This window comes from Mesocricetus auratus, unplaced genomic scaffold, assembly GCF_017639785.1.
Source record: "Mesocricetus auratus isolate SY011 unplaced genomic scaffold, BCM_Maur_2.0 Super-Scaffold_100020, whole genome shotgun sequence".
Lineage (NCBI taxonomy): Eukaryota > Metazoa > Chordata > Mammalia > Rodentia > Cricetidae > Mesocricetus > Mesocricetus auratus.
This window is the reverse complement of record NW_024429201.1, coordinates 5,794,973-5,812,579: the sequence shown is the minus strand read 5'-3', so window position 1 is coordinate 5,812,579 and position 17,607 is coordinate 5,794,973. Positions and strand designations below refer to the sequence as shown.

Genomic DNA, 17,607 nt, shown 5'->3' with positions numbered 1-17,607 from the left:
TAACTTCAAGTTATTCATTACAAGCTTAGAGGACTCCTGTGCTGAAATACCCGGCTACAGCCTGGAAAAGATCTGCTAGTTTTTAAAAATGTTCTGTGAAGAAGAGGGATACCAGGTTAGTTTTGGGAGAAGAAAAGTACTAAACTCCCCTCCTCTCAACCCCTTGTGCTTCATGCCTGACTTCTTTTTCAACAAATACGTATTTGAGAGCTTACTGTTTGGCCAAAACTCGGCTAATACAGCTACTAAGACCAAGCTGCTTCCATTGAATGCCTTATATTTCTTTGTGGTGGAAAAATCCCAGATTATAGGATAACATATGGTGGATACACTTCTCCTTGAAAAGGGGTCAGCTAGTAAATTTGTAGGTTTAGGAGTCAAAAGTTCTGTCTTAGTTATTGCGTTCCATCATTGTAGGGCTAAGCAGCCATGAATACTAAATGTGGATGTGGCTATGCTTTAATAAAATTTTCTTGGCAAAAACAGACAGCAGACTAGATTTGGTTTGCAGATAGTATTTTCCTAATCACTGAACTAATAGAAGAGAAGGCATATTGGAGCATATTTTTCATTGAATTTTAGTTTCTGTACTTTGAGAGTACACACACATACACACACAATATGCACACACATACATTTATACTAATATATATATATGTATGTCATGACTTATTCAAAAACTGTGACATAGGCGACGATTTCTGATATTTCTTTTCAGCTGTGAAATTCTTCCTATGCATCTTTGTGCAGGCTTATAAAGCAGTTTTACTATATCATTTTTATTAATCGTATTTCTTCTACTTCCTGAGGAGAAGAGGCTGCTTCAGATGAGCGTAGACACTGACCTGAGGTGTGAATGCCTGCTCTGGGGATGTGCTCATGGGCACATTGCTTCCCTAACATTTGTGAGGCGCTCGGTTCAATACCCAGCTCTGGAAAAGAAAAGAAAACAAAAAAAGCGGTCAGGCTCAGTGGTAGAGTACTTGCCAGATTGTAAGCCTTGAAGCCTAGATATTGAATGTTCATAGTTCATATTCATATGATCTGGTTCAGTGTTTTGTTCTCTTTTTTTTTGGTGTAGTATTAAGAAATAAGTAACCTCAGCACTAGGGAGGCTGAGGCAGAGGCAGGTGGATCTCTGAGCTCAAGGCCAGCCTGGTCTACAAAATGAGTTCCAGAACAGCAAGGGCTATTACACAGAGAAACCCTGTCTCGGAAAAAAAAAATAACAAAATAAATAAATAAAAAAGGAGAGAAAAAGAAAAAACATATTCCAGTAGCAGTTGGCAAATTTTACAGATTTCGAAGTAGTTCCCGGTGCCATTTTAAGTTAATCTTCAGTCATAAGGCAGACTTAGGTTTCACCAAGAGGCCTGCACCCTCCTACTCCCAACCTGCCGCGTTACTCTGGCAGCACAAGTCACTGTGTGGGTGGTTTCCAGCGCCCTGAAGTTTGAAACACAGAACATTTGAATATGTGCTTGTCATCGTTTGAGTCTCTTAAGATAACTAGAATTCATTGTTCATTTTTAAAACCTTTATTGCATATCTCAGTGCCCTTTGCAAGTCCATTTTGGGAACAGTTTGAACCACCTGATGTTCAGACTCAGACCTGGGTGGAAGTCAAGGTCCCGTCATTCAGGCTTGTGTTAGTGCCTCTCAGCTTTTTCCGTCTGACAGAGCCTAGAAATCCTCAAACCATTCTCACTGAGTGCGGGATGGAGTGTTGAAACACCCAGCATGTGATAGATATACCTTTGTAAATGTTATTTTTCCTCCCTCTGTCATGACTTGCAAGATAAGACCAGCCTCTTGAGTCGAATGCAGTGTGCTTGTGTTTGACCTCGGCAGGTCTGGTTATAGGTTTTAACCCTCATCTTAAAGGAGTGCTTGAATAGGAATTCTGTTCTCAGAAATGCTTGTTCATGTGAAAGGAGCGGATTCACAGGGGGCTGTGATTCCATCTTCTGGCCTGAGAATGACAGTGGCTGGTGACAGGTGGAAGGCAGGTAAAGAGGCTTGCTTAAGTGTGTAGGCAGGCAGGCAGGCAGGCAGGCAGGCAGGCAGGCACAGGGCCTTTCATCAGTGGCCTGTACTGTTGTGTATTCATGAGGAACCATGGATGGAAGAAAGGCCATCGATATGCGCCCAGATACAGACACAGAGAAGTGAGGGAGAGACTGCTTCCGCTTGATGCTGAACCTTAGTGGTGGGCTAAGGATGAATTCTTCAGGACTGAGGAAGAAGTGGGAAGGGAGCTGGGCAGGATGCCCAAGGGCAGAAGTAAGCAAGTCCTATAACCCTGAGGCCTGGGATTTACCAAAAACCTCAAGTGATTCCCTGGCAATACTGATTGAGTGACGTTTGTCTTCAGCAAGTCACAAGGCTGTTCAGACACATGGTGGAATCTGTGGGGTCAGAGAGCGGCCCAGAGAACTGGTTCTGAACCCAGACCCGTGTGGGGAGCTTGATAAGAGCCTGCAGATGAGGCTGAGGAAACGTCTTGACTTGAGTTCCAGACTTCAGTAGGAGGTGACGGGCCCTGGCTTGAGGGTGAAGTGGACAAGGCCCAGAAGGGAACTCTCTCTGCTGAGCCCCTGGTGTTTGCTTATGTGATCCAGTTAGATGAGTGATTCTAACCTGATTCCTCTCTTCATGTATGAGGGCCTGTGACTGACAGTCAGATGGGTCACTGTCCCAAGGTCACTCCCAGATCTGTGTTACCTGAAATTCACCTTTCTCCCCCATGGTCAGAAAACCAAGAGAACCCCAGGTTGCTTCATTTATAAGCAAGCAATAACATTTGTGGTTCTTGAAAAAGGTGTTAGATGTATTCTCCCATTATGGAAGATTTTTTTCCCCCTGGTGGTCCAGTAAAGAAGTAGCAGTGTCGTAGAAAGGATTTGAACATCAGACTATAGACACAATAGTTTTCATTCTTAATGAAAAGTTCAACAAAAGTCCCTGCATGACAAGGGTTTTATCAAACAACAACAATAACAAACCCCCCAAAAGCAAACAAAAGACCAAACAGTCCTGAAATTTGTGTTAGTTATGTGAAGAGGAGAGTAGGATAGGAAAATGGAGAATTAAATATTATTGTCTTACTGATCCTGAGAGTACATGGCAAATTGAAGTGACATAAAATATTTGGCAGCATTAAAGATTAAAGCACTGGGTGGTCTTGCATGATGAAATTGTATGTAATATATTTGAGCTTCTTCAGTCTGTGCATAGTGCTTTGTCTATAGTGCTATGAGGTCTGGCCAGAAGTGAATGATTGTTTCGTATCTACTGCCCACCTACTCTCCTCTGGTGTGATGCTTATGGACAGAGGAACAGCAGAACAGAGACCTGCTGCTAAGGGGGTGCTTGCTGTATTAACCTCAGTAGATGCCAGGTTGAGTGTCCAAGGTTGCCAGTGATCAGTAACTGGTGTAAAATGAAGTGTGGCCATTCATGAGGAATAGGAGTGCTCCAGGGCTTGGCCAGCAGCTCTCCTGTGCGTTCAGAGCTTGTCACTTTTGTCTGGGGTAGATGGACTTTCTTCCCTTTGGATCCCCCCTTTTGTCTCTTAATGTTTTAAGTGTCCATGCAGTGGACTAGAAAGTCTCCTATTCCTCTAGTTATGGGTTCAGTATTTCTACTGTGTGCACACTTCTTCCTGCTAGACACTTACTGTGCACTTGTCTGTCCTAAGAATTGTAAATTACTTTTTTGTCCAGAGCTAGAAGAGTAATGACTCTAGGGTTTGGTCTCAGGTATCACTACATACTTAGTATTTACCTGCAAGTGAATGCCACATGACAGGTGCATTGCAAATGCTTCTTTCTGTCCTTTCCTTTTTGTGTGGAATTTTTAGCCCCCAGTCTTAATAGATAGTGAAGGGATATGTTTTCAAGGCAATTGCTACTCATTGTTTTCTTTTGCTAAATTAAAATATTCCTTTCTTTTTTCTCTCTTCTTTAAGATCAGAATTTTAAGAGCTTTTCTTGCCTTCCACAGCAGGTAAGAATATAAGTCCAAAATGTATTTTTCTTTGTGCAGTGCATGGACTTTTTAGTGGTGCCTTGCTAAAATTTGACTTCAGTGAAATCCATGCATTCTAATATGATCTGTGCCTCTGTTAGGTTATTTTTCTGGCTGAGTTTTCATATCTGACATTATGTCTGCTAGGTGGCCTTTCAAGTCTTGGTGAATTTTACAAGAGGTCAGCAATTTCAAGTCCCTGATTCCAGCTGTGGATTTCTTGGGATGTACAAATGCTGCTAGTATGCTAGTAGTCTTGCTACAACTGGTCACCTTAGGGAATATCCGAGGCCAATTTAAGTAGCTTTGGTTATATTTATATATATATATATATATATATATATATATATATATATATATATATTTTCATGTCAATTATCATCCTTTTTCCCAATATAAGAAGCTATGGAATACATACTGGGGAGCAAACCTCCATGCTTTGCAAATGAGATCTAATTTTATTTTGTAATGAGACTTCTTTTAAAAAGTTTTTTTTTCCATGTGAGGAAATAGCTTCCGAGTCTATGACGGGAGTTGTTAAGTAATTCGCTGTTAATGTTTGCAGTGACAGCGCCAACAGAAGGCCAAACCAGTTTTAAAGTGGGTGGTTTTCCCAGTCTCAAGTAGTTGCTGAAGACAGGCAGGTGGACCTTTACTCTGAGGTGCCATCCACACACTTCTACAGAGCTCTCATGTACCTTGGAAGCCGTCTTGACTCTCCACTTGCCTGTCTTTACGCCTTGGTATCTTTGCTTCCAGCCCATCCGTACAGAGATGCTGATGTGAGAAAATGCCTAATCAGTCCACTTTATTTGGAAACAGGTGTCCCAAGTCTGGGCCTTCTTCCAAGGTACTTCTTGCTCACTCCTGCTTTCTTGTTTTACCAGTTTTCCTATCTTATTCTCAGGACTCTGGCCTTGGCTCTGCTAACTTCTTATTATCGTACAAGCAAAATTACAGAAGACAAAATAAAGGAAGGCCATCTCATTTTTATATCAAGATGAAGGACTGCATAGGACATCAAAACTAGAACTGGCCATTATATTAAACATTTAAAAAGTGGCTCTCTTAAAAACACTGGTTTTTCATCCTATGATAGAACTGAAATTATTTTGCAAAATCAGGTTGTTTTTATACTATATGGTAATTACTTTTTTTTTCTGTCATCTTGTTGAAGTTTTTTTTCTCCCATTTTCATGGCTACCTTTTGTGGTAGTTTGGATGTAATTGGCCCACATAATCTCATAGGGAATGGCACTATTAGGAGTGTGGCTTTGTTGAAGTGGGTATGGCCTTATTGGAGGAAGTGTGTCACAGTGGGGATGGGCTTTGAGGTTTCCTGTACTTAAACTACTCCCAGTGTTGTAGTCCACTTCCTGTTGCCTGCAAGATGTAGAACTCTCAGCTGTGGTCACGATGTCTCTTCACAGCAAGACAAACCCTAAGAAACCTGTGGAACTTCTTCTGAAGGAAAACAACCAAAAGATTAAGTAATCATATTAAATTGATTTTCCCTGTTTTTCTTTTTTGCGTACTTTTTAAGTAGACCTATCTTAACATATTTTAACTCATCTGTGATTTGTTTTTGATGATCTGTCTCCCCCTCAACCCCCACACTTTACTTGGCTAAATAGCAAAGAAGATGCGATTGTTTTTGAAATAATGTTCCTTAGTTCTTCCCCTGAACAGTCCTGTTGTAGAATTGTGAATGATGACTTTGAGGCTCCTGGTTCAGAGTTTATCTGGCTATTCTGTCTCCAGTTGGAAATAATCACGTGCGCATCCTCCATTCTAAATGAGCTGTCTTTCGGTCCAGAGATTCACACTGAAAATAGGTCTTTGCAAATGCTCCTAAGTAAGGGAAGAATATGAAGCATAACCATGTTAAATTTACTAACAGTTGCTATTACATGATTGAAGATGCTTGGCTTTTAAGTGCCTCTTTATATCCCCTCTCACTAATTAGAGGGAAGAGGCCAGCTGAGAATACTATTGTTAGGATGAATTTGGAGTCTGAGTGGTGGGCAGCCACTTGGGCTGAGGTAGGCTGTTCAAGGGTTTGGCAGTACTCACAAGGGTAAGAGGTTAGAGAGAGAAGAGAATGAAGTAATGGTGCTGTCCGGGAAACCGTTACTTGAACTATGTTGAGGTTTTCTCAGTAATTTTGGCAGTTGCAGTGGCAGCTGTTGAACTTTAGGGGGTTATAAGGAGGGAGAGGTAGAAAGTAGGCTCTCACCGATTGAAGATGAAACGTCTCCCTAAAAGACAAAACACTTAAGAGTTTGCTGTCAAATGCTGGAGTCCTTTCTTATGGTTTGGGGCTACACTGGCTACTTTTCTGTTCCTGTGATAAAGATATCCCTACAAAACCAATGGTGGTGGCGCACATCTTTAGTCCCAGCACTCGGGAGGCAGAGGCAGGCAGGTCTCTGAGTTCAAGGCCAGCATGGTCTACAGAGTGAGTTCCTGGACAGCCAGGGGTACACAGAGAGACCCTGTCTCAAAAACAAACAAACAAACAAACAAAAAACATGACAAAAACAAGTTAGGGAAGAAAGGGAGTATACTTTGGCTTAAGGTTACCGAGGGATGGAGTTCCTCATGGTGGAGAACGCATGGCAACAGTCAAGGAATGATAACCATAGGAGCAGGCATCTGGCAGATTGTATTTTTATCACACACCAGGAAGCAGAGAGGAGAACAGGAAGTGGAGTTATGCTTTAAACAGTCAAAGCCTGACCCTGTGATATACTTCCTTTAGCAAGGCTCCACCCATCTAATGATTTCACCACCTTCTCAGACACTGCTGCTGGAGACGAAATGTTCAGAATGTACACAAACCTTGGGGTCTGTTTCTCATTCCCACTACACTGGGGCACCTACCTACTTTTTAAATGTTTATTTTCTTTATGTGTATGATCGATCTCTCTCTCTCTGTTTGTGTTACTATAGAGGGCATTGGATCCCCTGGAACTTTCCAAATGGGAAGCTCTGAAGAGTTAAGCCACCTCTCTCGCCTCATAGACTTACTGTTTAAGAAGCAAATATTTCTCTGAAGCAGTTTGGGTTGGGCTGAGATACGCATGCAGAAGTCCTTTAACCAGGTAGAGGTTTTTCCCAGTTCATGCTCAGAGTCTGGACCATAAAGGCACAGCAGCTCCTGTCATTACCATCTTCAGGTTCACTCAACTCTGTGTACTTGTCGTTCTCTTTGTGCCCATTACAAGTCAGGACTGTCACCAGAGAGTAAGTGTCAGCTACAGGGCGCAGAAGTAGGACAGTAGACAAAAAAAGGGCGTGGTGGGGGGGGACTAGAGAGTGATTTTCCTATTCATCTTTCTGTATAGTTCATTTCCAGGATTAGTCATGTGACACCTGCCTCCAAGGAAGGCTAGCAAACAGTCTTTTATTTGGGTGGAATATAACATTTTCAATTGGGAAAAAATGACTCTTTCCAACTTACTGAGAGAGTTATTAAATAACTATTATGTTACAAAGGTGTAGCACTGAATAATTTCCAAAGATAGATGGAAAGAATGGATGTTGGCCAAGTTCATGAGCATTTTCAGCTTCTTGGTTTGAGGAAACCAGTGTCATTGCCCTAGGATAGTTCAGTCATGCATTCATTAAAGATAAGCCTGGTAGTCTTGCAGTTTATGATAATGAAACTTAATATTAAGTGATTGCTAACACTAGATGACCTGCCATTTATTTTAATAATAGTACCAGGGAATGTTTAGAATGTTTTGAAAGTTCTGTTTAGTTAGTAACTTTGTCCAACCAGTTACCATCTCAGTTTGGTTTTGCATTCTGTTATTTCTAATAACTTTTGACTTTCCAATCTTTTTCTTACCAACTTCCTCTCATACTGAATTATGGAAGTCTTTGATAGAATTAGCTTGGAATGACTGGTTGGTCTTTGAATGATGCAGTTTTCAAAGCCATCTTTTTGCCACCATGGGAATCTGGGGAGCCCTCTACCTGCTGTCTTTTTTTTTTTTTTTGGCACAGATGATAAAACCACACATGATGAGATTTGTGGCATTAAAAAGCTATGGAGAGGCATTTACTTGACAACAATAAGCCATGATAGCAGTGTTAAACTGTATAAAACTAGGGTTATTTTGACTATGTACCAATTTAGTATACTAAAATTCTCCAGCTAAAGAAAGGCAGAACATCCAGTATTTGTATTCAGTGTGCACAGTTTGTGGATGGGCATGAGTGTGAGGAGCCTAATCTTGATTTGGGACTGTGCTTTCTACATTGAGTACTTCCTTAGTGTCGTGAGATCAAGGACTTCAGCCTTTCAATCTTGAGCCCATTCAGTGTATTCTCTTTGTACTGGTTTCCTTTCTGTCCATGATTGACAGGCACCTACCATTAATAAAAATTGAATGTTCTAGTTTGTAACTTGACTGGAATGCATATAGAGTTTATGCTATTCTGTAACCTTCCCCTTTACTCTGTATTTCACAATGCAACAACAAGAAACAAAATGAAAAGGGAGATGATTGGGGTTTTGTTGTTGTTATGAGGTTGGGTGAATTGATGATTATCTCACTCCTGTTTCCTCAGGGATATGGGGTGGCATCTCTATGGGTGACTATTCAACTAGTCATTTTAAAAAATCTTAAGATTCAGTGACAAAATGTCTTGGCATTTTCACTTTGAAAGTCAAAGGAGGGGATTCTGAGACTGTAGGCTAGAGATACTATGTTTACTTCTGAGTGTCAAATTATGTTTTAAGTAACTATTTCAGAAGAGTTACCTGAAGGCATTTTGTTTTCTTACCCAGCTTTCACAGAAGATATGTGTGTGTGTGTGTGTGTGTGTGTGTGTGTGTATACAGACATATATATCTGAAGAAAATTATTTAAAAATGAATGGTTCAGAATTCCAAGGAAAAAAATAACTCTGATTGTCTCCAAGTTCCATGAGAACAGTAGCCTGTGTGTCTCTTGTTTGTCTTCGAGTCTTACGTGCAAATGACCCAGCCCTTGGCACATGGCTGGTGCACAGTGTTAAAGTGAACCGCCACCTTTTCTTTTGCTGTTAACTTTACTTCCGGAGAACAGTTATCCCACCCTTTGGTTAGTTGCTTGTCACAGGTGGGTATTTGCCCCCATCGGTGCATCTTTCCCTTGGGAGCTAAATGTGGCCCTTGGTGTTATATGGAATTACTTCTGAGAAGCAAGTTGCAAGTTTGGGCTTGGCATGCAAAAAATGAATTGGAACATTGGGGTGGGTAAAGGGGGAGCTTATTTTGTTTCCATTGTGACCACATATCTGAGATCTTAAAGGAGACAAAAAGTGCTTCTTCTATGGTTTTCTACCTTCTAATGTCCCTTGAACATACAGAAAATGTCTACAGCCAAAGACTTAAGTGTTCAGCACCTGAATCTGTTGGGACATTTCAGATTCAGATCACGATGGGGACCAGCAGAAGGCAGAGAGCCCCTCTGCTTATTGGACATCTATTAAAGTAAGGCAGGGAGGAGAGAGGGTGGGAAGATAGATTCTGGGCTCCTGCGCAGTTCTGAGGAGGTTGTGGCTGGGCAGGCGGGGCTTCCCTGAGCAAAGCTGTGTGTTATAGAAATTCTGTGTTGGTAGGAAAAACCCTGGCTCCAGACCTGCTAGCCTCAGGCACTGGCAGATACACAGGTCAGCACGAACATTGTGGTGAGTCCCACAAGTTGTGGCAGCTGGGAGCTGACAATCAACTGTGCTTCTCGGGAAGGGAAGTCTGAGTGCCACATCTCCATGGCTGCTGCGGTGAGTCAACGCAGCAGAGTGTAAGTCCAAAGATACTAGATGGAAAATTCCAGAAATAAGTTTAAAATTGCATGCTATTCTGAGCAACAAAGTGAATCTTGTGTTGTCTTGCTCTCTCCTCTAGTATACCGATCTCCTTTAGGTCTGGTGTATGTATGCTGTTTACAATCCTTGCTCACTAAGGTCATTTAGTGGCTGTCATTGTTATCAGATCAGCTGTCACAGTATCATATTATTGCTTATGTCCAAGTAATCTTTATTTTAACAGTGGCCCAAAAGGCACAAAGCTAGTGATGTGAGCAGTTTTATCCCAATTTATTTATTCTATTGAGTTATTTTATTTTACTATTTGTTATTAATTGCTTGCTATATCTAATTTACAAATTAAGCTTTGCCATAAGGATGTGTACACAAGATACACTGCAAACAGGATTTGGCATTATCTGAAGTTTCAGGAACTCATTGAGGGTCTAGGGTCTGGGAATACCCGGACTGTCAATAAAAGTAATTTTGTGTATTCATCTGGAAATACCTAGCATTTAGCCTGGGCCTGAGCCCCTGAGGTCTTCATCTCTGTTTACTCAGTGAGCTGTGTGTGGATTCATTTTAAGGCTTCTAGAAGGGAAGTGGCTTGAAATCTGACCCCTAAGGAATTTGTATGCTAAGATTTTTATTATCAGTGTTACAGCATTGGACTTGGGATACTGGAAGGTGCTGAGGTGTAAGTTAGGGTGTGAGGATAGGGTCTTTAGGTCTCCTGCAGGAAGAGACTCCAGGAGTCTTTATCTGTCTCATCGTCTGCCGTGTGAATATTGGCAAAAAATGGCCATCTGCAAGCCAAAGTAGAGTTCTCCCCAGAACCTGACCGTTGTTGTCATCCTGATGTTGGGTTCTGGCCTCCAGTACTGTAAGAAAATTTCTGTTGTGTGAGACACTCTTCTGTGCTAGTGTTGTGTGTGTGGGGGGGATTAGTTGTAGACAAAGACCATATGCCGACAAAACTTTCGTAGTTCCGATGGAAAATAAATTCTAAATTCCAAGTAAAGCAGATAGGAGAGGGACATTTAAAAGTTTGTAGATAAAAACAGGATTATGTGGCCGAGGCTTTTCCTAAATGCTTTTACCATACTGCCAAATGGCATTTAAAATGAAAGAACAAAAAGCCATGTATTTTACATTCAGAATTCTTAATCTGAAGTTAGCAGGTCCAAAATTGAGCATAAATTGAACAGATAGAAGGAATAAAAGTAAATGTGTTGTACAGGATGATGCACTCTGCAACCTTAAGCATTGAAAAGCTCAATGAAGACATTACTCAAAGACAGCAAAGGCCTATGTATATTCTCCACTGTCTCCTCTAAGGCTTGGGATAGATGGTCCATTGTGTAGACACTCCCATATGGAGGATGGGAAAACCTTTAGGTACAGACACATTACCAGTGGTATATTAATAATGGCTTCTAAAACCAGAACAAACAGAAGGTGTGACACAGGGGAGGAAAAAAATGAGCAAAGTGTCTTCCCAACCAGGAGGCTGCCCCAGGAGATAAGTCTTCACTTCCTGTGGGTGTGGCTCAGGAGGCTGCGGTTCTCTTGTATTATCGGGATGTATTACAAAGGGGTTTTGAGTTTCTGGAACAAAAGGAGTCCTGTTGTGTGGATCTAGACTATTTTGGGTATTAAGTAACATTCATATGGTTCTGGTCAGGAAGACAGAAGGGAAGTAAATTTAGGCCAAAAGTTTACAGTACAATTGTGGTTCTGTGATTTTATGAGATCCTGGCAATGTAAAATGGCCAGGCTTAAGAATGTGACTTGCTTTTCTGTGGTCAGGTGTGAATGAACTCTGGGTCACCAGGGAGGGCATTGCTTTGGGCTTGTGGCAAGGGCTCTTCAGGGGCCCTACAACAATTGCTCCCAGACTTAGCTGAGAACTGCAGCCGTCATGGAGCCAGAAGCACACCGTTGTGCATTCTAGCTAGTGCTAACTAGATGTAGCATGAGGATGAAATGATACATTTAGCTTCTGACCTTCCTTCCTGTGGAGTTTGAAACGCCGGCAGTGGGCAGGTGAGGATGAATTGGGCGTTGGTTATTTGAGCACGTCTTAGGAACAGTGCCGGTTAAGACACACAGAAGCTACTGAGCTGATTGCTCGCTTATCATTACTCAACAGCTGTGCAAACTAAAATTCAACCAAATAATGAGCAAGATTCGAATTAAATAACAGCAGGAAAATGTGCATGGGTTATAGATTTGGGTTAGTAATAAGAAGCTTAAAAACTCTTTAAATTCTGGTTTGCCTTTGCAGAATCATTGAATGATGCTTTCTCGGCAAAACTTTCGTACTTCAGGCAAGAAACAGTTTGTAAAAAGGACACTGAGTTTCAAATTGTGATGGAGAATCACTTGGTAGTGAGGGGGGGGGCAGAATGGAAGAGCTGCCTGTTTTATTACAATAAAATGATTAGGGTAAATTTTTACTGTTAGCACTATTGATAATGTTTGCTCATATAAACACTGTTATTAAGGCGCTTACTCTAGTCTGATTCTGTAGGTCTGAAAAAAAGTCCTGCCTGACTTGTCATTTGAAGTATTATGGTATATACTGTGGCATATGAGGACACTATTAGCTTCCTATAGTTGCTATAACAGATTACCACAACCTTTTGGGCTTAATGTAATATAAACTGTATTCTCTTGCATTTTTGATAGAGAGATCCTGAAATGGGTTTTAATGTGATAAGTTCCAGGTGGTTCTAGGAGAATCCGTTCTTTGACATCTTGAGCTTGCTGTGGTCATCTGTGTTCCTTGACTTGTGGGCTTTTCTAGCATTGGCATCCTTCCAACTTTGTTCCTTCTGTGATATCTCTGTGACGGTGACGTCCCTAATTCTCATCTCCCAAGTAACCTTGTGGTTAAACCAGCCCTACTTGAATAATTGAGACTATACATAATCAAGTTTCAATGGCAAAATCCTGCAGAGTTTTGCATATGAGATAGCTATGTGAGTTTGCTCTCTGTTGCTGTGATGAAACACCACAATGAAAAGCAACTTGGAGAGGAAAGGGTTTATTTGGCTTACATGTCCCGGGCAACCCCATCATTGAGGGAAGTCAGAGCAGGAGCCTGGAGGTAGGAACTGGAGTAGAGGCCATGGAAGAGTGCTGCCCACTCACGTGCATTCTTTTGGCTTGCTCAGCTTGCTTTCTTATACAACCCGGACTATCTGTCCAACAGGGCACTGCTGACAGTGGGCTGGACCCTCCAACTTCAGTCTTTTGTTTTTTGAGACAGGGTTTCTTTGTGGCTTTGGAGGCTGTCCTGGAACTAGCTCTTGTAGACCAGGCTGGTCTTGAACTCACAGAGAAATCTGCCTGCCTCTGCCTCCCGAGTGCTGGGATTAAAGGCATGCACCACCACCACCAGCACCCAGCTCCAACATCAATCATTAATCAAGAAAATGTACCACAGACTTCCTATAGGCTAGTCTTATGGAGGCAATTTTTTTTCCAATTGAGGTTCCCTCTTTGAAAATGCCCCTAGCTTGTGTCAAGTTGACAATACGCGGCTCACAATAGCTGGGTGTGGATGATTTGAGATTTGATTGAGGGAACATTGTGCTGCTTACCGTAACACCCATGGGGCAAGTTTAGAGTATCTCAGTGCATTCTGTCCTGGAGGAGGGGATCACTGTAAGCAAACCTGATGTTAGAATTGGATTGTCATTTCACCAAGGTTAAGAATTTGTCATGTGAACTCTAAGTCATGTACATGGGCTCTGCAGATACTTGCTCTAGCAATGTATTCAGAAGTAGATTGAACGTTATGACCACTGTGCAGGAGTTGTATTGATTCTCCCTGTTGACTAAGGGAGATTCAGGCATGAACATGTACTATGAACTCTGTGAGATGCTAAGTTGTCTGTAGTCATGATAAAGGAATGAAAAGCATCAAGATAGAGTAAGGCAGAGATGGGACCAAAAGCAGGATGATGCCTCCTCTGCCAGCCAGGCTCCATCTCCGAAAGACTTCACAACACCACCAAATGGAACCAGGTGCTCAAACACAGCGGCCCGTGAGGGACATGGGGATGTTTCATATTTGAACCTCTGTGTGTGTATGTGTGTGTGTGTGTGTGTGTGTGTATTTGCAATAGACATATTAATTAACACATGTAATTTGTACTGATTCTGACAATTTTGAGGAGTAAGAAAAGGTTGTATGCTTTGAAACCTAGACAATGAGAATTTACATTGATTTCTTTTTTTTTTTTTTTTACCTCTAATAGAATAATGTCTTCAAGTAGAATCTGACTCAGTCGCTGACTTTCCTGGCAGGTGAATTCAAGTCTTAGATTTAATAAACCTGTTAAGAGGCGTCCTCATTCCCATTTATATAGTAAATAGTCACAGTGTGGAATAGAATAAAATAGTCACACTCTGAAATGCATGCAATTTTTGGGAGTGCATTAAAAAAAAGATTTATTGTTTGTTGTATTTTACTCTTTGGTTCTTCAGCTCTTTTTTGGGGGGGCTGCCAGCTCCCAAGTAAACCACACCCATAGGCTCATTCTTAGTTATGAGTGCCTGGCCTTAGCTTGACTTGTTTCTAGATAGCTTTTCTTAAATTAACCTGTCTTTTTCCTCTGGGCTTTTCCGTTTCTATTCCTGTATACCTTTCTTGCTGTGCAGCTGGGTGGCTGGGTGGCTGGGTGGCTGGGTGGCTGGGTGGCTGGGTGGCTGGGTGGCTGTCCCCTGACATCCTCCTCTCCTTGTTCTCTTGCTGCTTCTCTCTGCTTCATTTCTCCTTCTATTTATCCTCTTTCCCTGCCAGCCCCGCCTAGCCTCGCTCCCGTCTTGCTATTGGCCATTCAACTCTTTATTAGAACAATCAGTTGTTTTAGACAGGCAAAGAATCACAGCTTCACAGAGTTAAACAAATGCAGCATAAACAAAAGTCACACACCTGAAAATAATATTCTACCACAAAGATTATCTCTTGAAATTGGATCCCAGGTAAGAATAAGATAGTATCTCTTTGGTTTTTCTGTTTTAATCTGGGGAGTGCACAATGTATCTTTTCCTGTCACTTTCAAGTTTGAACTCTTTCATTCCAATTTCTATCCACTCTGTCATCCCCACCCCCCAGCTGACAGTATAATTTCATGCCAAGAAAGACCCACGTAACCTATTTGCACTGTAGAGCTTTCTGCCAGTCAGATTACTTGATTATATCATAATCTTGGAATTGTTTAGTATGCTTCACTGTAATCTCTGCCAGGAAAGCAGCCATGCTACCATTTTTTTTTTTTTGTGTCTGTGTGACTCCACCCCATCACCACTACAACAGCTAAGGCTCCCATCACCATCACCACTACCTCCTTCTTCCCTCGTCTTCCTTCCCCCTTCAATTCCTAGGTGCTAACCACTGTAGCCCTGGTGTCCTGGAATTTCTATGGAGACCATGCCCACCTCAGTCTCAGAGATTTGCCTGCCTCTGCCTCCCTAGTGCTGGGTGAAAAGTTGATTTAAGTATGGTTTTTCAGAGAAGGCCCTACTGATGTTCCTTACTCATGATGCCCTTACATACTGGAAAACTCATAAATCAACACTGCGTTGGATAATCCAGCTCACCCAGCATCACTGCTGAGCAGCACAGCATGTTGCAGGGTCAGTTATTTCCCTCATGATTGTACGGTTGCTGAGCGCTCTTTCCCGATGCGATGCTCAGCATCTCTGGAGAGGGCTTTATGGCACACGGCTAGGCCAGGACCAACATTTGGAGAATGGTTTCTTCTGGATTTGTAGCACTCACTGTAGAGTCCCCAGATCATTAAACATAGATTCTGCAAGTTGGGGACTGTGCTGGCTTACTGTTACTGACAAATCCCCGTTTTGGCTCACAGTTTGGAAGTCTCCAGTCTGTGACTGGTTGGCTCCATTGCTTTTCGCTTGTGAGGAGGAGGCATATCATGGTAGGAATAAGAAACAGAGCAGAACTGGTCACACCATGACCTAGGGAACGAAGGAACAGAAAAGGGTCAGGTCTCACAGTCCTGTCCCCCGAAGACATAAGGCATTCCTAATAGGTACCATATCTTAATGGTTCCATAATCTCTCAGGAGCCGCAAGTTTTCAAAACATGGGTCAGGGGGTAGAGGGCAGGGGATATTTAAGATCCCAACTAAGCTGACTGTGATTGGGTTAGCAGGTGGGCTGAGGCAGGAGGATTACAAGTTTAAGGCCAAGCTGGGTTACACAGTAAAACCCTGGCTTTGATCTGAATTGAGCAGAAATGGCTAGTGTCCTCATTTTAGGAAGGGGGTGGGGCACGTCATGGAATGACATGTCGGTGATCTAATTTGGTACAGGATTTGGCTTGATACTTTCTGGGGTCTGAATGCTTAAGTATCTCTGATTGCTTTCCAGATAGTTGGCATTTGAAGTAAATTTAAATTTCATCTGGAATGAGTGAGGTTTTTTAACTTATTTTTTTATTATTCTCCTTGATACTTTTGAAGGCCAGCTTAGCTCTTTTACAAGATGTCTTTCATTTAAGATTTATCTGGTAGTTCCTTCATAATTAGACTTTGACTGGAAATTTTAGACAGTAACATTATCTAGGTGCCATTCTGTCCTCAGTGTATCTCATCAGGTACACGATACCTTTAGTTTTTATAGATGGTTGGTGTCTTCATTTCTTTTTTTCTCGCTGTGATAAAATACCCTGGAAAAAGCAACTTAAAGGAGAATGGTTTTATTTGGTTTGCAGTTTGAGGGATACAGTGCATCATGGCTGGCATGACAGTAGGCAGTAGGCAGAAAAGGCATGTTGCTCTGTGGCATCCACAGTCATCAAGCAGAGAATGAATAGAAAATGGGCTTAGAAAGCTGCACGGTCTGCTCCTAGGGACCAACTTTCTCTAGCAAAGCTCTGTCTCCTAAAGGTTTCCATGCCTTCCTAGATAGCACTATCAGCTGGAGACCAGTTGTCCAAACATGTGAGCCTGTGCAACATTTCCCATTCGCACTACATCAGCTAGCTTTGTTTTCTTGTTTTAACTATTGGTCTTTGGGACGAATACTCTTATTTCAATAGAAGAATAATTTTTATCAGTGTCTAAGAATTATATAAGAATGTCACAAGACAGGAAATATTTTCGAAACAAAAAATATGTTTTAGGTTTTAGCCATAGCTAGCTGGTTAATATTGTTACTTTCTTAAGATTTCTAATCCTGTGATAAAACTCAATAACCAAAAGCAACTTGGGGAGAAAAGAAGTCTTTGGATTACACTTCAGCATGGATGGGAGGGGCTCACAAGGCTTTAGCCCTTGCTGAGGAGCTGTTGGCAGCTGATGGCTGCTGGGAGAGGGATTTTTCTTCAGGAGTGTGGCTCCTATATGTTGTGCATTTCCAGTGGATGACTCCAAAGCCATGTACATACAAGTAGCACTAATTGGAATCAGTGGGTTAATAACAAAAAGGACGTGAACTTGTTAGGAGGATGTTTGTTTACATTTATCATGAAATTCTCAAATATATAAAATTGTTTAAAAAATACTGTCTTTTTTATTGACTCCTTGTCTTTTTAAATGATGCAAGTCCCTTTGTGTTTCTGGTTACACTGTGGAAGAGAAATACCTTTAAACAAAATTTACTTCACCATGTCTTAATTCTACTGCAGTTTGAACTACCATTCTTATACAGGTTCAGATGCAAACTGTTGGGAGTTGGGATACTGTAAAACTGATGCTATTAGAATTCATTTTCCCCTATTTTTAATGCATTTATAACTTA

General features: G+C 41.6%; 1 protein-coding gene across 2 annotated transcripts in view; it reads left to right on the top strand.

Moving 5' to 3' along the window:
- Nucleotides 1-17,607, top strand: part of Arl15 (ADP ribosylation factor like GTPase 15) — a 354,022-nt gene that overhangs the window by 15,184 nt on the left and 321,231 nt on the right. The window contains exon 1 of one of the 2 annotated variants that reach the window (XM_040729070.1): nt 8,911-9,804. The exons of the other annotated variant lie outside the window; for it this stretch is intronic. Within the exon in view, the coding sequence (XP_040585004.1) occupies nt 9,793-9,804 (12 nt within the window). The 5' untranslated portion in view covers nt 8,911-9,792. Of the gene's footprint in view, nt 1-8,910; nt 9,805-17,607 lie in introns of those variants that run through there. 2 annotated transcript variants of the gene reach the window in all.